Source organism: Armigeres subalbatus, unplaced genomic scaffold (genome assembly GCF_024139115.2).
Source record: "Armigeres subalbatus isolate Guangzhou_Male unplaced genomic scaffold, GZ_Asu_2 Contig23, whole genome shotgun sequence".
In the NCBI taxonomy this organism is placed as follows: domain Eukaryota; kingdom Metazoa; phylum Arthropoda; class Insecta; order Diptera; family Culicidae; genus Armigeres; species Armigeres subalbatus.
In genome coordinates this window covers 1-26,972 of record NW_026942965.1, presented here as the reverse complement: position 1 = coordinate 26,972, position 26,972 = coordinate 1, and the positions used below count along the sequence as shown (strand labels likewise).

General features: G+C 40.8%; 1 protein-coding gene and 2 long non-coding RNA genes across 3 annotated transcripts; 2 read left to right on the top strand and 1 right to left on the bottom strand.

The window, feature by feature from the left end:
- Positions 1–3,531: 3,531 nt before the first annotated feature.
- Positions 3,532–5,121, bottom strand: LOC134203786 (uncharacterized). Its single transcript, XM_062678639.1, has one exon. The coding sequence runs from the start codon at positions 5,119–5,121 to the stop codon at positions 3,532–3,534; it is 1,590 nt and encodes a 529-aa protein (XP_062534623.1).
- Positions 5,122–9,804: 4,683 nt separating this feature from the next.
- Positions 9,805–10,872, top strand: LOC134203788 (uncharacterized). The gene is made up of 3 exons (XR_009977705.1): positions 9,805–9,925; positions 10,083–10,322; positions 10,738–10,872. It is a non-coding gene; the product is annotated as an uncharacterized LOC134203788 (long non-coding RNA).
- Positions 10,873–21,279: 10,407 nt separating this feature from the next.
- On the top strand, positions 21,280–21,750 carry LOC134203787 (uncharacterized). Its single transcript, XR_009977704.1, has 3 exons — positions 21,280–21,391; positions 21,451–21,577; positions 21,648–21,750. It is a non-coding gene; the product is annotated as an uncharacterized LOC134203787 (long non-coding RNA).
- Positions 21,751–26,972: the final 5,222 nt, after the last annotated feature.

The window sequence follows — 26,972 nt, the reverse complement described above, 5'->3', positions numbered from 1 at the left end:
ATCATGATATGAGACGTCATATACATATTCCTGAGCATATTTCAATTGTAAAATAAGACATAGTGATCTTTGACATCAAGATGCTTTTTATTAAGTTATTGTTATTATTATTATGTCTTTATTAGAGACTTTCAGCCCGAGGCTGGCTCGTCTCCGATTTAATTAAGTTGTTAACCCTTAAAGGCACAAGGCGATATTTTAAAAAATCGCTAAAAATATTTTTAACGTAAACAACCATTAAAATCATTAACATTGAACGTATTTTCGGTTTGTTGTTTTAAAACAACATTGCGCATTTAAGGGTTAAGCTCGTAGACTGAAGACTTTGAATATACTTTAATAATAATGAACATTCTTAGCTGGTACACTAAATTCAAGCTCTATCTGGAATAAGGGCGAATGTCGCAAGAGAGGATTCTCTTCGCCGACTTCCCCTCTTTTTAATAAAAGTGACAAGCAGTGGATTTCTTTGTGGTTTATCACCTCAGCACGATAGAAAACAATGCGAACTTGCATTCTGATGTGATAAACTGCAAAGAAATCCTCTGCTTGTCACTTTTATTTAAAAGAGGGGAAGTCGACGAAGAGAATTCTCTCTTGCGACATTCGCCCTTTTACCAGATAGAGCTTGAATTTATCACTCAACACAGTTCACGTTTTTAACAATAAATGCATTTTTCTGTAGGTAACACGCTTCGTTCTAACGCAATGAGAAATATTGAGCAAGCTCTATATTTGCCAAGTTCATTCAGACATTAGCACACTGCAGATGAGATATTTATATGGATATCAAGAAAACTGGACAAAATATTTTTCATAATGAAAATAAGTTAACAATAAAAAATAACACATTTGGGAACACTGCTATTCAGAGCAAAATTCAAAATGACAAACAAAAACTTCAAATCAAAAAGGGTCGGCTTAAACAAAAAAGTCGCTTAACATTTCAAAAAAACCCAAGTAATAACCCGAACAGATGTTTACCATACGCCGAATAGTTTATAATATTATCAGATTATCTGGATATGACACACTGCGCTGCGTTTGTAATTTTCCTAAATGGGAAACGCTAGGTTAAAGGGGTTGAACTCAAATTTAGGTTGTTTAAATCTATTTGAACTTAATATTACGTGGAAACAACTTAATATTTAGGTTATTATTCACACGAGATCAAACGGAAATTACTAAAATCCGAGTTGGGCCATCCTTGGCTTCCCCACCAATGGTCCAAATTAAGTGAATTGAACTTAATTTTGAGTTGTTTGAACTTCATTTTGGGTAGATGAGTTTAACCACAGAGAGCAGACATGGAGGCTCGAACAAAATTTCTTGCAAAACATGTGTAAACAAACACACCGAACCTCAACGCCACCGACGTCGACATTTGCAACTCACAATCTCATTTTGACAACACGATGGCGCTGGTATGCTCTTGCATGCTAGACACTAGCGCACAGTGGCATTTTTTGATGACGCTATCGCTGGTTTTGCACGGGATAACGTCGACATTACAAAGTTATTCAAAATGAACAGTGAAAACACAGACAAACAGACGTAACACTATAGAAAATATCATCGACCATGACTTTAACGACCAATTTGAATTTGATTGAATGCGCGTTTCACAACTAGAGGCGCTAGCGTCGTAATCCTTCGAGTTTGACATTTCACTCTAGCGCCTTCTGGTGACAATGTCATACGAAACATTGTTTCGTGTAACATGCTCGCAAGATGGTGGTAGAGGAGTTGAGCGATGGATTTTTTAGTAAATTATTCAAGCTGTTACGTCTGTTTGTCTGTGGTAAAAAGTTATCACAACATAGCGAGTTCAGCTTCAACGTCTGTTCTCTGTGGTTTAACCGTGTACAGTACACAGAGCGAAAAAAGTTGAGTTTTGAATATTTTCCTAATGTTATTTTGAAAGTTTGGGATCGTTCAAAAATTACGTCCAAGGTTTGGGGGGGGGAGGGGGTCAAGAATTTGTGACAGTTTGTGACAGGTGGAGAGGGGGGGTTCGTCTTGTGTTACGTCCAGGGCTGACAATAGTCATTCTCGTCGCATGAAGAAGGCGAAAAATTTAGTCTTTGTCATAACATTGCACGACGCAACACCTATTCGTTTTCTTCGCGCTGCATGTGTACCACGACGATAGTCGCGTAGCCAAAAGTTATGACGATTTTCGTCGTCACTTCTTCACACAATTGATTGCACGTCATTGTAGGCGGACTGGTTAAAACCATAATAGCGTCTCAAATAAACAAATAGTAGGAACTCTGGTAACATAAATGTATCAATAACATCCATAGAGCTTTCATACGTTGCTTCAAATTCATTATTACAAAGAATTAGTAAAAATCTTCGCATGGCAGCTGCCGCTTGAAGAATAACGGTATGAAGTCTTCGCTAACGTCGTGCGCTTCATTGACGATGTGTAGAGTAGCAATGAAGACACTGCAACTCGTCGCTACTGTGGCATTTCGTGCTATGACGATGACTATTGTCAGCCCTGGTTACGTCCATCAAGAAAAAAATACCTTATAACATTTTAGAAACAATTTGATTAGCTAAAAAATATTTTAATTTGCTATTATAAGCGAGTTAATTCTCACTAAATTTCTTGTAAAAGTAATGTACAAAGAAGGGTAACCATTATATATTTTACAGTTGTACGTACAGGGGGAGGAGGGGGGGTCAGTGATTTGTGACAGATTGTGACAGAAGGGGGGAGGGGGGTTGAAAATGCTGAAAACGATGGACGTAATTTTTGAACGATCCCTTTGAAAAATTTGGTATTTTTGAGTAATAAATATTCATTTCAAAAGAAAAATATTTGATATGGTAGTGTTACTTGCGTAACGCGGTAACAAGAAAGACGACTTATATTTTCCGAATTCGTAGCGACCTTTTTTATTCAAAGTGAAGTTTGGCCGTTTTAAATTCCTGCATGGTATACATAGATAAGTTTTTTACTGTTTGTACTCAATTTTTTACGTTTTAGTGCATTTGTGTCTTCCTTTGGTTTAGCACCGTTTACTGCATTCAGCCTATTCACTCAAACCTAGTCATATTATACTTGCATGAATAATTATTACTTAAGGTATTCTATTGATTCTCACCTTCTCCCAATCAACCGTACTGCTTCGTATTTCTTCTCTCCGTACTAATTATAGGTTAAGTGTATTCATAGAATGTAGTTTGAACAGATTGAATTAATGTTTCAGCCATAAGCCAGATATGTATGTAAGTATAGAATAGTAAATTTTTCCTTCGATTCGAAATTGCATTAAGTTTTAATAAATTTAGGATTATAGGTATAAGACCAAATTATAATTCTGATTAGAGCTATCTCACCAACTGCACGTTTTAATAACCACTCATTGCGTTTATCCCTCTACCTACATCTATCTGTTGTTGTTTTGGTTTGTCCCCTTTATCCCGATTTGCCTGCTATTGCCAAGCAATTGTGCTATATGGGCTCGCAAGCAGATGTTAAGGTGAATCGATACCGAGCGACTTCGACGACACTCCCCCCTAGTTTGCTGACTCCGCCTCTGAGTCTGCTAACTCCTTGCCTCGGACATCAAGAACCGCTACGTTTACAGCTGCCCTCTCGTACACGCCCTTCGCGGTTCGAATAGTAACCTTACGTACCTGACCGTCTCGGTTAACCGTACCAATGACCCGTCCTTTTGGCCAGCAATTTCTTGGATGTTCCGGATCAACGATCAGAACTATATCTCCTTCCTTGATGGGTGCGACTTTCTGAAACCATTTGCTGCGCCTCGTTAGGTCCGGTAGATACTCCCGAATCCATCTCTTCCAGAAGTGGTTAGCAAAGGCTTGTGATTGATGCCAACCACGTCTTAATGCGATAGAGTTGCTGTCCAATAGAGACCATGCTTTCAATCCATTGGATGACCCCAACAGCCAGTGATTTGGAGTGAGTACAGGAGCTGCTTCATCTTCGAGCGGAACATGAGTAAGTGGTCGTGCATTTAGGATGGCTTCAACTTCTATCAACGCGTTCTTCAGTTCCTCGTCGGTCGGCCTTGATGATGGCTTAACTTCATACAATGTTCGCTTAACGGACTGTACCAGCCGTTCCCAACTCCCCCCCATATGGGGAGAAGCCGGGGGATTGAAACTCCATGAAGTATTTGAGCTCACAAACTCTTGTGCCAGCTTGTTCTGGTTGATGGTCTTTAGGGCTTGCTTTAGCTCACGTTCAGAGCCGATGAAGTTGGTGCCTCTGTCGCTATAAAATGCAGCTGGAGTTCCACGACGGGCAATGAAATTGCGTATCGCCATAATGCATGAGTTAGTGGTTAAAGAGCTAGCTAATTCAATATGGACAGCGCGTATTGTCAGACAAGTTAGAAGAACCCCCCACCGCTTCTCGACCCTTCTACCTACAGATACTTCCATTGGACCAAAATAATCTATGCCGGTGTGCGTGAACGGACAGCTGTACGCGGCTAGTCGGCATGCAGGGAGATCTGCCATTGCTGGAGGGTTAGGACGAGCGTCCCTCAATTTGCACCGCGGGCAATCAAATCTAACTTTGGCATACATCTGACGGAGCCGTGCAACGCAGAACTTTTGACGAACCTCGTTGATCACAGATTCGTGGTTGTGGTGGTGAAATTTATCGTGGTAAGTCCGTATGATAATGTGCGTTATCGGGTGATCACGCGGAAGGATGATGGGATTGACTGCGTCCAGTGAAACGTACTTGCATGCTCCTGTCCTGCCTTTCATGCGTAGTATTCCTTGATCGTCAAGGAAGGGAACCAATTTGAACAAAGGGCTTCGTTTGGGAAGCGCAGCGTCGTTTCCTTTGCGACGAAGAATTGATATCTCCTCCTGAAACGTATCTTGCTGGGTGGTGCGAATATGGAAGTTCTCTGCATGTTGGATTTCTTCCATTGTCAGACCCCCATCCATTCGAGAGAATTCCTTGGGACGGGTGTTTCTGATAAACCGAAAAATATATGCTGTCGAACGAGCCAGCTTTCTCCAATTCCGAAACTTGTTGAATGGAAACTCCAACTTTGCCGTTTCATAATGAATGTGAACGTTGGCACGTAGCTCCTCTGCAGTCTCCGCAATACGGACAGGCATCATTGGCCAATCTGCTTCTTGTTGCCAAAGGAATTCAGGCCCTTGAAACCACCTACTAGCGTTTGTGAAAGATGGTTGTCGCTGCCATTTAGTTCCTTCATCAGCTACATTCCACTTAGTAGAACCCATTTCCAGTCGGAAACTGCCGTCAGATCCAATATTTCGCTAACTCGTGCAGCCACAAACTGACTGTATCGTCGGTGATCTGCACATATCCATGAAAGTGCGTTTCTTGAATCCGTCCAAAAAACACAACGGGACACATCGAGATCTATACCACGTATGACGGACTGCGCCAGCCTAGCTCCTATAAGTGCCGCTTGAAGCTCTAAACTGGGGATAGTGAGATATTTAAGTGGAGCAACACGGGTCTTCGCGGTAACTGACAAGCATTCGACTGTGTCGGCTTCTTCGAATCGTAGGTACGCCACAGCAGCCATTCCATTTTTCGCTAGCGTCGACGAAAGTGTGTAGCTGTACTAGTGTGTGCTGTCCGAGTGATGTTTGAAGTCGATAACACCTGGGAATTTGTAAACGCTCAATTCCAGGAAGAAGCTTCAGCCACATTTGCCATTTGTTGAAGATTTGCTGACTCACCTTCTCATCCCATCCTACTTTCCAAATTTCTTGTAGCAGCACTATCAGGAAGATGAGGTAGTGCGAAATTGCCTAATGGATCGTAGATGGACATCATAGTGCGAAGCATTTCGCGCTTCGTGGGAAAACGTTTGCCACTTAGCAGGTCCTCTCCGAGTCTTCTCCAGTTTATTTTGTACGTGAAGAAGTCGATTTGCGTACACCACCACATACCTAGCACTTTTTCAGTTGCAAGAGTTGATGCCAGGTCGAGACTTTTCCCAGTGCTTGGATCACCACGAAACGTTTCCAGAACTTTGGGAGAATTGGACATCCAATTCCGAATTTAAAATCCTCCCTCATTGTGCACGAACCAGACGGATTTTGCCAGATCAATTGCTTCTTGCTCCGTTTCTGTGCTGCTCAGCATATCATCGACATAGGTGCACCGTACAATTGCTCGTGAAGCTTCGGGATACTGTTCGTTGAAGCGTTCTGCGTTCTGGTTTTTAAGAACCGAGCTGTCGCTGGGGAGCAGGATGCTCCAAACGTCATCACCTGCATGACGTACGTGCTGGAGTTCATTATGAGACGAGTCGTCTCTCAGAAAGAATCGTTGACTGTGCTGATCTTCCTGCGGATTGCGACCTGCGAAACATCTCGCGTATATCACCACAAATCGCAAAACGTCGCCCGCGGAATTTGTAGAGAACGTGTATCAAGGGTTCCAACAAATCTGGTCCAGTGAGCAATGCCGAATTCAGAGATACTCCATTCAACGTCGCCGCTGCATCCCAGACGAGTCTCAACTTCCCAGGTTTGTTGGGGTTCGTTACTAAGAAGATCGGCAGGTACCAGATGCGTTCATGACTTTCTGACAGTTCTTCGGTAGTGAGTTTACGAACATAGCCTTTCGCAATGTAGTCCTTCAACTTCTCCTTCACTGTTCGAGCTAGATCGGAATCATGTTCCATACGGCGTTCAAGGTGGTTGAAGCGTTTCAGCGCCATCGCTTTGTTGTTTGGCAGATGCACGTCATCGTGTCTCCACAGTAAACCCGATTCATACTTGGAACCGTTGTAATGGGTGTGTTTTAGTAAAGGTTCATGGCCCGCCCATCTTCACGCGAACGGACCTGCTTTGCTGGCGATACAACACCGAGGCTTTCTAGAGAAAAATAGTCTTTTACCGCGTGATTCAAATCCATGTCGGAGCTGATTCCCGCTTCATGATTACAGCAGGAAACGTGGTATGTATAGTGAACCATGTTTATGGATAGATCAGTTGGCGCTCCTCCATAGATTGTCCAACCAAGATTGGTTTTGATGGCGATCGGTTGCCCAGGCTTTCCTTCACGGCTCTTTCTTACAAGGGTAGCATTGGCGTGCTGAACGCCTATTAGGATACGCGGCCGAACATCTCGATAAGACTGCACAGGCACTCCTTCAAGTAGTAATAGTCGGTTTGCAATTGCTCCATGTTGAGCGTTTGACAAGGCAGTTGCAGCTCCTTCACAGTCCGGACATCATCGAAAATGAAAAACGTTTCCGCTTCAATCCGGACATTTCAAATTGCACACTACGTGACTCATCCTCTGAACGGTGCAAACCCCCAGTCCATTTGAGGCAGAGCGGGTGGCGCTCACCGGAAAGATTCAATTCCTTCGCTAGCTCTTCGTCCATGAATGTTTTGGAGGATCCGTCATCTAGAAAGGCGTAGCATTGTACAACGATTCCGCTTCCGTAAACTAGGACCGGAATATATCGAAACAAAATGGAGCTTGAACTTGACTGATGTGTGTTACTGTACTGCACGTCCCGCCAAGGCTGCACAGTCGCCGACGTCTCTGCATTTAGTTCCTTATGTAACAGCGGGTGATGTTTGTAGGTACATCCGTTCACTCCACATTCTTTCGATTCACATCCTCCTTTGTGTTGCTTCAGACATTTCCTACAACCTCGAGCTTCGCGAATCGCTGCCCACTTTCCATCATATGACAGTTCCCGAAACCTTTTGCATTTTGCGAGAGAAACGCAAACACATCTGCAGACGATACATTGCGACTCTTTTCTCTTCACTCCAGTTGATTTCGGTGAGCTGCGCCACGAACCTTGTTGATCCTCATTTCTCCAAGTTTTGTGTTGCTCAGTGTGAGTGTTCAAGAAAACTTTTGGTGATGCACCTGATGCACTTCCTGACTTTTGACTGGCTCGACTACCAAACAAGCATCTTCAGCCATGCCGTAAATCCATTTGCTGAAGGCCGCCAAGTTGACCTTCCGCAGACATCTAGTATGGCGCGCCCATTCCAGCTTGGTTGAAGCTGGAAGCTTGGCGATTAGATCACTTAGTAGAGACGAATCGCGCATCAGTTCTTTCTGACCGCAGGCATCAATTGTTGCTTCAAGATTTTGTACCGCTAACGCGAAGTCTATCATCTTGTTGATTGAGTCTGGTTTCAGCGGAGGCATTCCGAGTATTTTGTTCTTCAGCGACTGGATTACAAAGCGTGGCTGCCCAAATCTCAGCTTGAGAGCATCCATTGCTCTATTAACCGTAGACGGATGGAGCAGGAAGCTTTTCACAGCAGCGAATGCATCTCCCTTGAGGCAGTTCCTTAGACGAATCATATTTTCATCACTGGTGTAGCCGCACATCCGGGACGTGCTCTCGTAAGTGGAAAAGAAAATAGGCCATTCTTCCGGATTCCCAGTGAAAATAGGAAGATCTCTTGCAACAACTTGACGAGCCGCGAGTTGATTACGAGACAGGCCACAGGTTAACTGGTTGCTGCGCGTAACGATTCTCCTCTGATGGCTTTCTAGATCAATCCTGGGTGTTGACCGTCGTATTGGTTTGAAATTCCTGGTGTTGGCTCGCGGATCTGCCTCCTCTTCCTCTTCTGTGGCTTCAGTTCTGCCTTCTTCTTCTTCTTCTGAATCTTCGGTGCTTGAGTACTCGTAGCTTGAGTCCGTACTATCGTCCTCATCTGGATCAACTCCGTCTCGCAGCCAACCCTTCACCTTCGAATCACCGTCAACTGCATCGTTATCTATGTCCTTGACTTCGTCATCTTCAAGATTCGCAAGCTCCTGCAGTACGCTGTATTGTTTTTCGATAAGCTTCCTCTTGTCGTCCAACAGTGTCCGCTCAGCCTCCAGTTGTTGCAGTTGAAGTTCTAGTTGTGCCCTTGACGATTTCTTCGATGTAGCCGACTTCACTGATTGTGCCTTAGAGGGCTTTGCCGGTAACAGAACTGTTGCTTGCTGCTGATTCTGCTGTTTTTCCGCCAGATCTCGCTGCTTCTTCTTCGTCCCAACGTTCGATACATTTTCCTTCAAATCCTTTGATTTCTTCTTCTCTTCTTCTTCTTTTGCTAGCTTCAACACTTGTCGTTTTAGAGTCTTCTCGCACTTCACACACCGCCACGGTTTGTTCTTGGTTTGATCATCCACGCCCACGCAATTATAATGGTGCCAACCATCACAGGCGTCACACTGCACCATTTGACTGTCGTCGGCCGATTTACAGGTTCGACAGTTGTAACCGACCGATTGCTGCTCTTTCGTTCGCGAATTCTGACCTTTACGCTCTCGTGTGCGCGACGATTTACTCTTAATTGAGGGGACCTTTTTGCAGGGTTTGAGAAGGGGTTCTTCATTTAGGTTCTTTCTTAGGGGTTCGACAGGGGGGTCTTCTTGCGCTCCTAACAAATTATTAGCTAAGCTCTTACCTGGATCGGCTTGAGTGCCGGCTGCGATACCTGGATCTGACATCCTTCCTTGGTAAAACGAATTTAAAATTTGTTACTTGCGTAACGCGGTAACAAGAAAGACGACTTATATTTTCCGAATTCGTAGCGACCTTTTTTATTCGTGCGAAGTTTGGCCGTTTTAAATTCCTGCATGGTATACATAGATAAGTTTAAGGCATGTTTTTTACTGTTTGTACTCAATTTCTTACGTTTTAGTGCATTTGTGTCTTCCTTTAGTTTAGCACCGTTTACTGCATTCAGCCTATTCACTCAAACCTAGTCATATTATACTTGCATGAATAATTATTACTTAAGGTATTCTATTGTTTCTCAACTTTTCCCAATCAACCGTACTGCCAGGAACTAATAACCGGGACGTGAGTGTCCCGAAGAACCGATTAAAAATTCATGCAACCCAGAAGAGCTGACGAGACCAGCACCGCCAGAGGCGCTAGTGTATTTTACTCACATTTCGGTAAATTTATTTGAAAGTGTTTTGGGAAGTGTAGACTTTTTTGCTGTAAGTTTTGACAGATTTTTAACCTCATCCTTGAGGTTTTATTTATTTACGTTTTTCGTTTTTCCTCATATTGTTTATTTTGTTTCAATTTGATCCGTGAACATATGCATAGTGGCGCTGGCGGAATTATTCAAACCGGAATTTCTGGCGCGCGAACAAGACCACTGCTACATGGCATGAACCATCTACTGTACCAGCTACGCCAAGGATCGTTCCGATTTGAATTTCGGAAGTGTGAAGTGCTAGCCACCGAGCTGTCGATAATGCGGGATCAACATTTAAACCATGACGAATACCTATACGGTGATGCGAAATTACTGTAGGCCTCGCTGCAGGCGAGCTACCAGGGACGGTGAGTCATATTTTTTTAGTTTGGATTTGGCCATCTTCTAGACCGAGGAAGCCGAGTTTTTTAGCCTAGAAAATATTTCGAGGCTGCTTTTGAATAGTCGCGAATCATGAGTATAAAGTTTATGATTTTAATAATCCCCCACACTCGTTCAGATTTTGGATTACCACATATTAATGCTGTCCAATGAGCAGCTCGAAGTTATTCCCATCGCTCTCATGTCCATTTGTTGACAAAAAAGTAGGACGGGAACAGCTTCGAGCTGCGCATTGGACTATTGTAATTGTAATTTTATTGAGTACGATATCCTGTTGGTTTAAATTTTATATTAAAGCAAGGAAGCGCTAGTGTATTTTACTTATCATTACTATTAACTACATCCACAACCCATCTAACATACACTTTATTCTTTTTGCAGCTTTACCGTCAACCAGCAATCCACCCTAGAGGAATTTAGCTGTAATCTGATAAATCAGTCGTGCAACCAATCAATTTGAACGCAACCCGACATTCTGAATACAATCATCGTTGCAGTGGATCAACACTTATCAGAAATTCAAAAGCCATTGTAAGCTATGAGATTGGAGACGCGTTCCTTGTGTACAGGCAATATTGCTATTATTTTCTTTTTGTCTTCAAGTCGTGAAGGCGTGTTCCGGCGGACGAGATCAGTACAGCCACTCGGAACAAGAATGCCGCTGATGAATTCCGGATAGGAAGATGACCCGAGTTATACGTTCTATCAAAGGATTGCTACAAACAAATGTTGGAACAACCAAAATTAGTTTGATTTTTCAAAATGGATAACTTTGTCGACGAAAAAAGGTTATCCTCGCAGTGCTGCTCTATTGCAGCACCGCAACAATCCACAAGTATGCGGATGCGGCCAAGGCAAGTATCGTCATCAGTGAACTGACCTTAGACGAGACTCGCAGCAAACTGAGCAGAAGCGCACGGCTAGCCCATTAGTAGGCATCTCCAAACAAGCTGCAGCTAAGAGGACAACTTTAAGCCACCGGTGCCCTCCGAGTCTGACCACCGCTGACCTAGTTTGAACGGTTCGAAGTGGTGGTGCCAGCGTTATTGACAGTCCTATTAAACTAGTCGAATTCGGCACACCGTCCCTACAAGTAGCCTGGTCGAAATGTTCAAGTGGATCGACACTGTTTGTGTCATGTTCTACAACCGCAAGGTGCAAAGCTATGAAACTCTAAACGTCTAAACCTTCACCCACTGTAAAGTGCTCTGACCATCATCGTTCGCAGTGGTTCCGAATAAGATCCTAGAACACTCCATTGTAATCCATAAACATTGAAAAAGAAATCTCAATCTTCTTCTTCTATGTACATAAAATGAATTTCTGTCTGTTTGAACCTTATAGACTCGGAAACTTCTGAACCGAATGGCGTGAAAATTGTATTCAGAGGTTTTTGGGGTCGGGAAGGTTCCTAAGATGGTTCGAGACCCCTCCTCATTTGGAAAGTGGGGCTCCCATAAAAATAATACATAAATTTCTTCATAACTCAAGAATTAATCATGCAAATGGAACCAAACTTGGCATGTGGAGGTTTTGAAGGAAGATATGTTTTAGGGTGGTAAACAACCCCCTTCTGGAAAGGGGGGCTCCCATACAAATGTAACAGAAATTTCGACATAACTAAATAACTAATCAGAGTGTAAATCGATTTCAGGCGAAACAAAGTTCGTCGGGTCTGCTAGTAGAAAATATTTACGGGCTTTTGACTGGAGTTCTTACGTGGAAGCTTTGCACATGGAACTTTTACAAGTTTCTGAAGAAAAATCATGTTTTGAGAATGCCAGAATCCTTTTTCCGAATCCCATTAAAAAATCTAGATGGAATTTCTGCAGGATTCTTTTTGTATTTCTACTATATAGGGGAGGACGGGCAAGAACAGCACGCCATAATTTGACTTCTATTATGACTTTTTCTCTAAATAACCCCCCCACACTGTTAAATTATAGTCCAACAAAAGACTTGACTAAAAAAAATATTATAAAAATAAAATTAATCTGTGAAAGTTGGTGAAAGCTTGGATTTTCCTATATGATATCTGCATTTGAAAACAAAGTTTTTTAAAACATTTTTTTTCTAAATAAAAATCTTGGTCAAGTTCATTCATTTATTTAGTTTACATCTAAACAGATTACACTGAATCAACAATTTGACGCCACAATACACGGTTCGAGGCCGCATCTTTCCATCCTCGGATACGCCCCACGCTCGCCAAGTCGTTTTGCACCTGGTCTGCCCATCTCGCTTGCTGCGCTCCACGCCGTCTCGTACCTGCCGGATCGGAAGCGAACACCATCTTTGCAGGGTTGCTGTCCGGCATTCTTGCAACATGTCCTGCCCATCGTACCCTTCCGGCTTTAGCTACCTTCTGGATACTGGGTTCGCCGTAGAGTTGGGCGAGCTCATGGTTCATTCTTCGCCGCCACACACCGTCTTCTTGCACACCGCCAAAGATGGTCCTAAGCACCCTTCTCTCGAATACTCCGAGTGCTTGCAAGTCCTCCTCGAGCATTGTCCATGTTTCATGTCCGTAGAGGACAACCGGTCTTATAAGCGTCTTGTACATGACACATTTGGTGCGGTGGCGAATCTTTTTCGATCGCAGTTTCTTCTGGAGCCCGTAGTAGGCCCGACTTCCACAGATGATGCGCCTTCGTATTTCACGACTAACGTTGTTGTCAGCCGTTAGCAAGGATCCGAGGTAGACGAATTCCTCGACCACCACGAAGGTATCCCCGTCTATCGTAACACTGCTTCCCAGGCGGGCCCTGTCGCGCTCGGTTCCGCCCACAAGCATGTACTTTGTCTTTGACGCATTCACCACCAGTCCAACTTTTGTTGCTTCACGTTTCAGGCGGGTGTACAGTTCTGCCACCTTTGCAAATGTTCGGCCGACAATGTCCATGTCATCCGCGAAACAAATAAATTGACTGGATCTGTTGAAAATCGTACCCCGGCTGTTACACCCGGCTCTCCGCATGACACCTTCTAGCGCAATGTTGAACAACAGGCACGAAAGTCCATCACCTTGTCTTAGTCCCCGGCGCGATTCGAACGAACTGATGGAGTGTTCGCCCGAAATCTTCGCACAGTTTTGCACACCATCCACCGTTGCTTTGATCAGTCTGGTAAGCTTCCCAGGAAAGCTGTTCTCATCCATAATTTTCCATAGTTTACGCTACGCATACTGTCGTATGCCGCCTTGAAATCAACGAACAGATGGTGCGTTGGAACCTGGTATTCACGGCATTTTGAAGGATTTGCCGTACAGTAAAGATCTGGTCCGTTGTCGATCGGCCGTCAACGAAGCTTGATAACTTCCCACGGACTCGTTAACCAATGGTGACAGACGACGGTCAAGTACACTTCTTATATGTCATAAAAAGAATGTGTTAAGGCAATTTAAAATATTCACAGTGAAATGTTTGACCATGCTTAATTAGATTAGAATAATTCTAGCATGATTTTTAAAACGTCGTATGTCCAAATGAGAGACTCTTTCATTACGCTCTTTTCACTAAAATCGAAGCTAGTTTTGCATTAATGTTGTCTCAATGAGTAGCTTGAATTTGTTCCTGTCCTGCTCGTTCTTTTTGTCAACAAACGGACATGAGAGAGATGGGAATAACTTCAAGCTACTTGAGCTGCTCATTGACAGCACTATTTTTTACAATATTTCCAATGTAAAACTAAATTTCATAGATATGTTCTGAGGGTATTTGGCTCATCTGGTCACATTCCACGATGCCCTGGAACGTTGGTTCCCTGGGGAAGTGACCACTTTTGATCAATTCTGAAACCTGTCTTGCGTCTTATCGAACTTCATGATTTTGCAAAACAAGTCCATAGGAATGTGTTCTGAGGGAATCTGGTTCATATATGGTTACATTCGAATGAAATACTTCGGTTATTCTTAATGGAAATCCTATACAGGTATTCCGATAGAAATCTCTCTCTCAATTATGTAGTGAATCCTTTGAGATTCCAAAGCAAATACAGGGATTCAGAATTAAGCCTTATCTTCCTCCGATTCCGAAATGAAGCCTTCCGGGATACCAAGGTATCCTTACGTGATTTTGTTATTTCGAAGAGATTCCGGATTTCACAAGGAATAGTTCAGGGATTCTGCAAGGAACCATTGCAACATTCCGAAGAGAATCCTTCCGATATTCCGCAGATATTTCTTCCAATATCGCAGCGAATCCTCCAAGATCCCTGAAGTAAATCTTTTCAGAATACAGTAGGAAATCCTTCCGAGACTCCGCGTGGAATTCATACGGGATTACACAAGGAATCTTTCCGGGTTTCGCAAAGAATCCTTCCGGGAATCCGAGGAAATCATTCGGGATTTCTCACGACATCTCCGAGATTCCGCAACGAATCCGATCGGGATTCTGAAAGTATTTCTTCCGGGGAATCCTTCCAGGATACCGGAAACGAAGAGAATGCTTCCGATTCCGAAAAAAAATCTTTCCAGGATTCCTGAGAAATTCCTTCCGGGATTCCAAAGAGAATTCATCCGAGATTCCGAAAAAATACTTCCGGTATTTAGAAGAAAACCCTTTCGATATTATGAAGGGATAGCTTCCGGGATTCCGAAGAAAATCCTTACAGAACTTTGAAGCGAATTCATTCGGAAGGAATCCTTCCGATATTCCGCAAAGATCGCTTCCATAGGGAATCCATCCAGGATTCCGAAGGCAACCCTGTCGGGATTCTAAAGGTATTTCTTCCGGAATACTAAGGGTATTTTTCGATCCCGGGAATAGTCCTATAATTCCGAAAAGATTCTTGGGCGATTCCGAAAAAACCTTCCAGGATAACAAAGGGTTCCTCCACAGAGAATCTTTCCGGGATTCTACAAGGAATGTTTCCTATATACCGCCAAGAATCCTTCCAGGATACCGCGGGGAATTCTTTGGGATTTCTAACTGAAAGTTCTTTATGGATTCCGCATGGCTCCTTCCGGGATTCTGAAGAAAGTCCTAGCAGGATTTTACAGGGATTCCAGGATTTTGCAGAGAAACTTTCGGGATTCTTAAGGAAATTCTTCCGTTGATGCCGAAGGTTGATCCTTCCGGGATGCCAAAGAAAATACTACTGAGATTACGGAAGAAGGAACCTTATAAAATTCTTCGAAATCCTGGAAGGATTTCTGCAGAATCTTGGAAGGGTAGGCTGCAAAATCTTGGAAGGATTTCCTGCAGAATCTCGGAAGGATTTCCTGCAGAATTTCGGAAGGATTTGCAGCAGGATCTCGGAAGGATAATCCAGGCAGGATAGGCTGCAAAATTTCGGAAGAATTCCCTGCAGAATCAAGTAAGGAATCCTGAAGAGTTCCCAGCAGGATAATTCCAGAAGGATTCATTTCAGAATCATGAAAGGATTTCCTACTGAATCTCGAAAGGATTCCTACAGAATCTCGGAAGGATTCTCCGCAAAATCGCAGAAAGATCCCTGCAGAATCTCGGAAGGATGGGCTGCAAAATCTCGTAAGGATTACCTGCCGAATCTCAGAAGGATTCACTGCAGAATCCCGGAAGATTTCCCTGAAGTATTCACTGCAGAATCCCGGAAAGATGCCCTGCTGAATCCTGGAAAGATACCCTGCATAATCTCGGAAGGATTTCCTGCAGAATCCCGGAACGATTCCATGCAGAATCCCGGAAAGATTTCCTGCAGAGTTTTGGAAGAATTCCCTGCAGAATCTCTCTGTCGGAATCCCTGAAGGATTTCTGTCGGAATCCCGAAAGTGTTCTCAATAGGATTCCCGTTGGAATCCCTAGTTTTCTCAAAAGGATTCCCGTAGGAGCCCACAAAGGATTCCTGTCGGAATTCTGAAAGAATTCCCTTCGAAACCTCGAAAGAATTCCAGTCGGAATCCTGAAAGTATTCCCATCGGAATTCCGAAAAGGATTCTCAAAAAGAATTCCCGTCGGAATCTCGAAAAGGTTCCCTGTCGGAATCCCGAAAGGATTCTCAAAAGAATTCCTGTTGAGTCCCGAAAGGATTCGAAATCTCGAAGGATCCTCATCGGAATCCCGTCGAAAAGTTTTCCGACAATATGGCAGAAGGAATGGTTTCCATTTCACCGGAGATCACTTGAGCGGAAGAAGGTTGATCCGGTGCTTCCACCGGCAATGAATGAACTTCAAGGTTAATGCTTTTGACAACTTGTTCATTAACTTCAGTTGCTTCGGAGGGTTCAGTTGATTTGGGTTCGATTGCTTCAATAGCGGGTTGTGATCCAACAATCGTTTAATTCTTTTCTAAGAAATTATCCAATACGGGTGTTGTATTATCCTCGACAGCCGACGACACAGTGCTAAAAACGGAAACTGCACTCGAAGCGGAAGGATCATCCGCTTTCGCTGGCGGATTCAGGTTCACAAGATTGGAACAATTCCATTGAAGGAAAAACTGACACCACATCAGATTCTAAGAGCTCTTCGGTTGTAGCCCCAACTACGGCTTGAACCTACTCAATTGTCGTATCCTCCTTAGCTAATTCCTCTGGTAGTGGTTGCGGAGGCACAATATCGGTATCTGGTAGTTCTTTGTGTGAATGTTTAGGCATCTTAGCTTCGGCTCTTTGTCATCAGCTGAATCGATTTCAGTTTTTTTTGGAGAACTTCAGCCGACGATGGAGGTTTGTCGGTATCAAGAGATTCCTGAATTGGTTCATTTTCAGTAGTAGCTGTTCTGTTGGTAGAGGTTCGTCCAGCTTCCTTTGTCGTTATCTACAACAGAATCGACTGCAGTGGGTGAAGGCTCTTCAGCAGGGGCATCAAGAGAAGTAGTATCGTCGGAATTAGGCTGTACTTCGGTTGAAAAGAAATGTTTTTCAATAGGAACTGTAGCACCGTCTGTTGTCCCAGAGTCGTCTTCACCACTCCCTTTCATTTCTGCTGGTGCTGTTTCTTCCGGTTCTAAATTATTGATATCGTTTTCGATTGGTGCCAATTTGGGCTCATCATCGGACACTTGTTTCTCCGTATCTTGTTCTTCCTTCGCTTACATCGTCGGAGCTACTTCTTCTGCGTGGGCCGGATTTGTTATATTCACTGCGGGTCCGACGGTTGCAGTGCCGGCATAAGCTGCCATCTCGTTTGATACGATCCCAAACGCCTCGTTATCTATTTCGATGCCCTCATGAACTTCCAAGCCGTTGACAATAGAATCAAGCGAATCGTCATTTTTCACCTTCTTCGTCCCGGTTCCTCAGTGCTGACCACTGTAAATAAAAAAGTAAATTTAAACCAAATGTTATGCCTTTGCAGGTGTCACCAACGGAACTATGAAATCTAATCCTACACAGAGAAAAAAATAATTGTGATTTCAATATTTTCTAATTTCATTTTAAGTCAGTAAAATATTGTATTTTGAGTGCTAAAATATTCAAGTCAATTACTAAATGGTTAATCTGAAAGTTATTTTCTCAGTTCAAAACTTTGATTTTCACAGTGTGAATTCTGAAAACAAAAGTTGTTAAATAATCAAAACTATTTTCATACTTCATATTTTTGGCAACACTGAGAACAAATAATAATTTATCTGGCAGCCCGCGACGATTCGTCATCATAACTGGGCAGAAAAAAAATACCAGGACGGAACAGATCATCGCGTTGTGGTTGAAACTTTGAACCGAAAGGACTGGCTTCAAGTATTTACGAAAAAAAAATCGGAGGTTCCGGTTAAAAGAAACCATACGCTCAAAACAATTTTGGCTACAAACAACAATGTTTGCTCCCGAAAAAAAGCCGCAATTCGTTCTTTGTCATCTGCAATTACCCGGCGCCACTACAAAATGGATCCGAGGAAAAACAAGCGGTAAGGCACAATCGTTTGCATTTTATGTTCTTTTGTTTACATTTCTAATTTTATTTCACAGGATTTCGTTTACTGGTCAAGACCCAAACTGCATTGGATAATAAAATTAATTATTGCGAGTGAGTGTTTCGTGAACACAATTGACGGATGCAATGGGTCAAAATATTTAGAGCAATGAATGCCGGTTATGCTCCCAGCGTATCTTAGAGCGACATTCTTTTGGAAGTGGCAGTCGGTAGTCGCCAGCGGTTTACATGTTGTGACGATCAAGCTTATCCAGTGCTGATTTCAGAAGGAGACGGAACTCAGCGGACTTAAGAAAACAGCATTAAACATTTTTGAGATACAGATTGTTCAACGCCGGAAATTATTGTTGCATCCAATAAATAAGTAAAGTAATGAATAAAACGAAATGAAAAAAAAAAACAATTTTGTATGTATTTAGAATCTATAAAATTGAGAATATACTCATAAAATTGAGAATAAAAACAACTTGTTGTTTTGACAGTACACTAGCGTTTTTGAATGTAAAATGCATTATTAAATTTGAGAGAAAAATGTCATTTGTAAAGCTTAATACACTTAGTTTTGAGAGGATTATTGTTATTATGAGAATTCGCCTCTTGTCAAAGTTCCTGCAGAAGTGACATTTTTATAATTGTAGATTCAACAGTCTTATATATAAGATATATAAGTATACTTTCTACTGAAAATCACTAACTCATTTTATCAATTGTACCAACGTTTCTTTTAATTTTACCAACGATTTTTTTTTGTGTGTAGAACTGTCAGAGATCTCCGACGTAGCCGTTGCCGGAATCCCGGACGAAATGGCAAAACTTCCGAGGGCTTACCGTTATTCTGAAGCAAGGACAGTCGCGTACTGACACGAAGATTATGGACCACGTGAAGAGGTTATCCTGTAGGCTATAACCTGTAGGCTTCCGTTATGACAATAAATTACAAATTGCAAAGAACAATATCAGTTAATAACTAATAGAATTAAAATCACTTTTACGACATTCAAAGCAAAGAGAAACAACTTTGTTGTACGAGAAAGGCAAAATAATATGGAAAATATTTCCAGCTTTTACTTTGACAGATCTCGTAAAACAAAACATCAATGCTGTCAGTCGTGCACGGTGAGAGAAAATATGCAAAAACATGACAACTGACAGCGTTGTATAGTGTCTTTCAACTGTATACCTAGAACTCTACACACCGATGGAGACTTCAAGCGCAACGCGAAAAAAATCCAAGTGCCGCGTCCCGGTTAATTAGTTCCTGGTACTGCTTCGTATTTCTTCTCTCCGTACTAATTATAGGTTAAGTGTACTCATAGAATCTAGATTGAATTAATGTTTTAGCCATAAGCCAGATTTGTATGTAAGTATAGAATAGTAAATTTTACCTTCGATTCGAAATTGCATTAAGTTTTAATAAATTTAGGATTATATATAACTCAACCGTTTATGCACGTACATTTCACCTGAAAATTCAGGTAGATTTTCGAAAACTCAGATACAGATACGAATCACGTGACAAACGTACAATCTCACCGGTATGAGGTTGAATCACACCAAAACATCAGGTAAAGTTACGTGAATTTTTAGTAAGTTTTACTGCACAGAGAAAAATAAAGTTGGGATTCCAACATTTTCTACTTGTTATTTTAAAAGTAAGGAAAATCTGGTACTTTTAAGTGCTAAAATAGTTAAATTAAATGTAAAATATTTGATCTGAAATTTTTTTTCTCAGTGTAGAACTGTGATTTTCACAGTGAGCTCAATCATAATAAAATTTATAAAACAATCAAAATAGTTTAGATATTTCATATTTCTGGCAACCATGCCAACAAGAAATAATATAACTGGCAGCTCAAGACAATCTGTCCGAACAGCAACAGAAATATTTTGAGAAAAAAGTTGTGCACCATCAGCCGGATTTTTTCTGTGGGCGAAAAGGTTAACAGAACCTGAGTTACGGAACGATCGTGACAGAGGGAATCGGCCCGACTACAACAACACCAACGGCAAAATAATCTACCGGACAAAGTACATCTGGCTGCTGATGAAACACCCAAGCTCGGAAACACCCAAAACGGAATCGCTCCACCGGTGGGTGCGGAAGAGGCAAACGCTGAGCAGAAAATATTGATATACTTCCTCCGACGATGATGACTTTAACGGAGCGGTTCAGTCTATATGGGTATCCTGGATTCAATCAGCTGCACATGAAAGGCAGAAATAGGACTAAAGGGTGATTATATGGGAATCCACTTTCGGAGGAGGCACTGGCCGATAATATGGCTTTACGGGTAAGCTTGCAATTTTTGGAATTCTCTCTATTTTTTCTTTTATTTTCTCATCCATTTATACATGCCACAATTATGTTTCGCTTTCAGAAGGCTCTCAGACCCTCTATACCGCAAACATAGCAACGCTTCAGCGAAAGTTCGACCCAGCTGATTCGCAACGTCTTCATCGTCTAATATTCATCGAGCATCGCCACCTTTTGAGCAACGATGGAAATGGACGTGGTATGGTGGCGGTGACAAATTACACATGCATCTACATGCATCGCCGTAATGAAGGCAAACCAAATCACCTGTGCTAATTGTCGCAACAATCAAAACGGTGGTCAGAACCGAGACGGAATAAATAAGCACAATTCAACAAACTAAAGTGAGGTGACGGCGTTATTCTGATTACAATGCTTCTAGAGTATAGGCATAAAAATAATGGCATATCTATAATAATAAAATAGAAAAAATAAATGAAAATGATTACAATAAATAAAATGAAAATAAACAACTTTTCAAATGTAACATTTGATTATGACGACTCAAATTGAAAGCGCACAACTACTTGTTGTTTTTGAAAGTATCACTCGTTCATTCAAGTATAAAAATACGCATTTAGTGTTAAGAGAAAATGTTATTTCAAAAAGTCGACCCTTGTTAAAGTTCTTCCCGAAGTGACATTTTTGCAATTGTAGATTTAACAGTTCAATACTTTCTACTGAAAATCACTAACGAATTTTCTTAATTTTACTAACGATTCTTTGGATTTTACCAACGATTTTTTTTGTGTGTATGACCGGTAAGAAAATTATGATGGTTTCAAATACTGTTGATGGTGTGGCATCAGGAAAATTGGTGAACGATATAATAGTTCAAATAGTGCAACTCCCAAAATATATCCTCTAGGTAAGATTTTATTAGTTATAAAAATAAAAAAGAAACTAAATTGTGATGATTAATTGCAGCCCAAATAAGAAAACGAAATTTCAACTTCTCGGTTGAACCTTGATGGAAAAATCTTCCTAAAAGCGCTAGTCGACTGGAAAATCAATAGGATATTCCAAACTTGAGACATCCTGATGGAGGTGTAACGTAAGTATGCTGCAGCATGCATCACAAATAATTGATAAATTATCTATTTTGTTCCTGCATTTTTTTTTAGAAATCGGATAAGTATGATAACAATTGAGGAGAGGACATTGCTATTTGTGCAGGTAGAATAGAACTTGTATACAGTGAAACGTTATGCACAGTAATGTAAAGGAATAAACCATTTTAAAAATGTTATTGTGGATTTACTTGACCAATGGATTCGAAGGTCGGTTCACTTGCCTATTTCAAACGTTCGTTTTTCCAGCAAGGTTTGCCAAACTCAATAAATGTTTGGTAGATAACCTTGTTTTTTGCTCCTTTTCTATCAAAACAGATGTCAAAACATCGGAAAAAGAAAGAGAAGTCCGAGGGAAACAGCACGTGGCAGACTTGTCAGTTTTGACAGATTTTACTATGAAGATGGGTGTGAAGGTGAAAACGGCGATTTCAACGACCGTTCAAGGAGCGACTATTTCGAACGGTCGGGTCTAATAGGGAAATCCACGTACAATACCTTTCATGTTGCGTTTTATTACAAAATTATCTATAATCCGGGTAAAATACTTTGAAATAAATTAAATAAATTTCTCTAGATTTCACCGAAAAATCCAGTGATGTTCAAATGCAAATCAGGTAAATGTTACGTGAATTTATTTTTGCTGTCATGGAAATGTTTTGGTAAAGGCTACGTGAAAATCAGGTAAATCCCACCTGCGTCCAGTAAAGTGACATTGAGTTTCAGATTCACGTAGAATTCACCTGAAAAGTAAGGTGGAAAATATCTACGTGTCTTTTCAGGTAAATGCTACGTGAAAATTATTTGCAGTGTAGGTATAAGATCAAATTATAATTCTGATTAGAGCTATCTCACCAACTGCACGTTTTAATAACCACTCATTGCGTTTCCCTCTACCTACATCTATCTGTTGTTGTTTTGGTTTGTCCCCTTTATCCCGATTTGCCTGCTATTGCCAAGCAATTGTGCTATATGGGCTCGCAAGCAGATGTTAAGGTGAATCGATACCGAGCGACTTCGACGACAAATAGTTTTTTTCTCAGTGTAAAATTGTTATTTTTACAGTGAAAACACTCAAAACAAATTTTAAAAATAATAAAATCAACTCTCATATTTCATTTCTGGCAACACAGACGACAAAACAATGTAACTGGCAGCTCGCGGGGTCCTGTCATTATTGAAAATGGAAAAAATGTTTCATAATAGTTTAGGCTGTGAACTATCTCCACTGATTCGTTTAATTTTTAGTTAAAATTTAACACCTGATGGTTATTTTCCCATCGTGGTTAAATTTCACCGAAGCCGACCCATTTGAGTTTTGACAGATTGATAGTTATTCGAAACGAAATGGATTTGGCGCCAATTTTCTCGCGAACAAAGTTTAACTATCGAACTGTCAAATCTAACCATGCTCCGGAGCAGGGTTATTTTTAACCACGGCGAAATAACCATCGAACTGTCAAACTTTAACTAAAAATTAAACGAATGGGTGGAATGGTTCACAGCCCAAGTAAGGGTCTGTTCAAATAATTTAAAAAAATGATTGTGAAAACTCATATGTGAATATGTACGTTATGTGGAAGATATTGATTTGAAAAATGTATTGAGGTAAATCCACTTTCCCTTCAATGGGAAACAACATTGTAAATTAATGTCCAAGTCGGGTGGTTTAATCCCCGGAAATAGGCAATTAACTTTGATTTAACTGAACCTGAGATGCGTGCTCTTGCCTACGCAATGCGGTCGGGTCTGAGCTTGACGACAAAAGATATTTTAGTTACTAGATAAAGATTGTCGCTTCGGTTCCCTTTGTTCTGCTGTCCGAAACATGTGTGGTACATACCTGTCAAATCGTATGGATTCTCCTTCTTTGACATTTAGCTCCCCTATCCTCGCCAGCAAAAGATGTTCCGGACAGCGACGGCAGCGACAATCTTTATCTTGTAACTAAAATATCTTTTTTGACGACCGACTGGCAAATAGCTTACCCAACAAACATTCACTAGTTGAACTAACATCAGTGTGATGATTTAATTCAGCGCTGTGTTGAATAATGTCTGTACTATTTCTTATCACAACTTCTGTTCAAGCTTTGTTCACACAATTTTGGCGAAGTTATACAACTACAACATCTCATTTTGAAAAACAACTGTATTAACTGATTCGTTAAACCTTTAATAAGTATTTTACTGCTCAATTCAGCTACATGTGAATTTTCCGAAAATAATAACGCATAGAAGGTAACATCAGTAAGATCTCCGATGAACGTATTTTGAAGCAATTGCTATTTTCATTTATGTAATCATTTTAAAATTTTCCTAAATCAGTCTCGAACTGCTGTCATTTGATCATCCGCCGGTAACGTTGTCATCCGCGCCATCCTTGATTTGTTAGATATGGCTCACCTAGTGCATAACATAAATAATCTTATTGCTGAATATGAATCATAATTGGACTCTTATTCAATAAGTCGATCTGTCAAACTACAGTTTGTTAATAACTGTACAAGAATTTTATTTCAAACCATTGTTCAGCCAGTCATAACCATCGCAATAATTAGGAAAAATACGTAAACATAATGTCGATAAACGATAAAATTCCTTCCTCAGAATCTCTTGATAATCGGTTGCGATATGATTGTCAAATGCTAAGATTATTCCAATTTCGCAGCAAGAAAGAACAACATCCATGCGCTAATATTGGGATTCCACACATCACAGACTCAATAATTTTCCGATGTTCTTCAACGGCGTTATGTCCGGCTTTTAGTAAATTTAGTTTCGCATGAATGCATGATTTTTTTTTATTGCTCCAGTAGTTTTGCTCCTGTTGTAATCTCCGACAGTTTAATAAATCACGAGAATAAAATCAGAAGGGTTATGTACAAGACACAACCGACCAACAACGTAAGCTACGTAAGACAGTTTTGTTCATTGAGGATTGTAGTGCCATCATGCATGAATATTTTTAGAAAATTCATTTGATTACTTATATCACTAGTTTCGAACAAAACTAGCGTATCTTAAGATATGAAAATTATTGGATACAACAATTGTTTAAAAAATTTACTATGAAAACCCAAATTTAGTCCTCAGAGGTAATAATGCCTTTCTTGGATCCGAATTGCCTACATTTGGGTTTTGAAGCATTTGATGAAATATTTCAATATAAGAAGCCCTAGGGAAGCATTCTCTTTTCCGTTTGCAACATTTATTATTCAGAAACATTCCAATCATAGGCATATCTTGTTTTTCGTGCATCACTAGAAATCATAAAATGTCAATCATGTACCAAAAACCCAATTAATTTGGTTGTGATGCGCGGGAGTAGTAAACGTTGCGGACGGGAAAGATATTATGTGTGTTATTACATTCTAACTCCTACTGTCTGGCAGTGTCACCAGGTTGGTAAAATCTCAAATCAAAAATCTTCAAACCATGCGTGAGTCAAATCCCATCAGAATTACGGCCGAGAGATTTGCTCATGATTTGAATCGCAATTTGCATCATTGTATGATATTTACGTGTTCTTTATTGTTGAATGGATTGAATTAACTATTTTTCGTCTAAAACAATGGCTAATAATTATATATAAACAAAAGATACGCCTCGATTCCGTTTTGACGCTTTTTAGAACGAAATCATTTTTTTTTTGGTGAGTGAGCGAAGCGATGCGATTTTGTTCGAGAAACTCAAGCGAATTAGCTCATGCATGAATCCTCGATGATTGAGATTTGAGTATGCATCTACCAACACTGAGTGTCATTATGGATAAAATATTCGTGCAAACATTTTATTAATATCATTGCAAGACTTCTGAATCAGGGAGCAAGAAGGTGATAGCTCTATCTGTATCTCATATACCGTTTCAAGAACGTATGTGTTCCGAAGCTTTTGTCGTGCATAATGCAATAAGTACCGCATTATTGCACCCACGTATTATAAAAATATCTTAAGTGCATTCACACTTCCTGAATCAAAGTTAAATCCTTCTGATTCAGGCGCGCATTTAATTGGACAAAATATTATTAGGCCGATATAAATATTTTTTTTAAATATGTCTCAACACCACCCACACCCTTCCCCCCCTTCGAATTGTTTTGCTCAAAAATAACAACTTGAGGGGCTACAAAAAAAATTCCGGTGAATTTTGAGAACTTTCAAAACATTCTTTAACAAATCCGAGGAGTTTTTTTTTTCCATTTTAATATTTATTTTTTACTACCAGACCCGTCGAACTTTGCTTCGCCTAAAATTGATTTATTCTCTGATTAATTCTCGAGTTATGCAGAAATTTTTAATTCATTTGTATGGGAGCCCACCTTTTCAGAAGGGGAGGCGTTAAACCAACACAGAAACATATCTTCTCTTCCAAAACCTCCACACGCCAGATTTGTTTCCATTTGCTTGATCTCGAGTTATGATGAAATTGGTGTTTCATTTGTATAGGAGCCAGGTTTCAAAGAGGAGAGGGTCTCTAACCATCTTAAGAACCTTCCCTGACCCTAAAAACCTCTCTATTCAAATTTCATGCCGCTCGATTCAGTAGTGTAGAAGAAGAAGATTACCTCCTCCCTTGACTTTGGTGAGACCATAATTTTAATAAATATGTGTAACGGCCTTATTAGTTTTCAGTTTCCAAAGTCTTTTTTTAATATAAATTGATTCCATTACTAGCAAGGGCATTGGCATTGATAACAATTGATCGTCTCATGCCTGCACAAACATGCCCCTTTCTGGATCACTTTTTATACACCATGCATTACATTACGCATTTTTAGTTACATTTGTTTCTGACCGCGGTCACTGGTCCGGCTCCATTGTTCTACTTTTGTGCGAAACACCGCACAAAAAGGAGAGTCCAAAGCCAACTGCACTGAACGGCGACGGCCGAAACGAGACTTTGCTGACAAGAAAAGAGGGTGCTGCCAAATGATCCGATACCCTATTTTAACATTCATAACCCAAAGTTTCAATATAATTGACAAATTGGTAGAGAATTTGAATCGATTGATATATAAATCTCAAAATCCATCGGAAGATAAAGGCGTTATTAGAGTTCAAAATCTTACATGATTTCGTGACGGTCTCTGAATTTGGAAATTTTCATTTGTCACCAGGTATCCGAGTCTCCCCTTAGACGTAGTTTACGTCAAAAGCATGTCTTGAAATAAATCATTATTTTTCTATAAATTAAAAGATCTAGAATCCAGGTTTTCTCTCAAACTGAAAAGCATGTTTTTCCCATCGTGCGATAGATCAGATAAATGTGAAATCCAATGGTTAAGAAGGACAAAGGTAAAGAAGATGTCTTATGCCTGCTTATTAACTTACTATTCAAACTCAATTGACCACCCTTTCAGAGCATCACACCACAGTC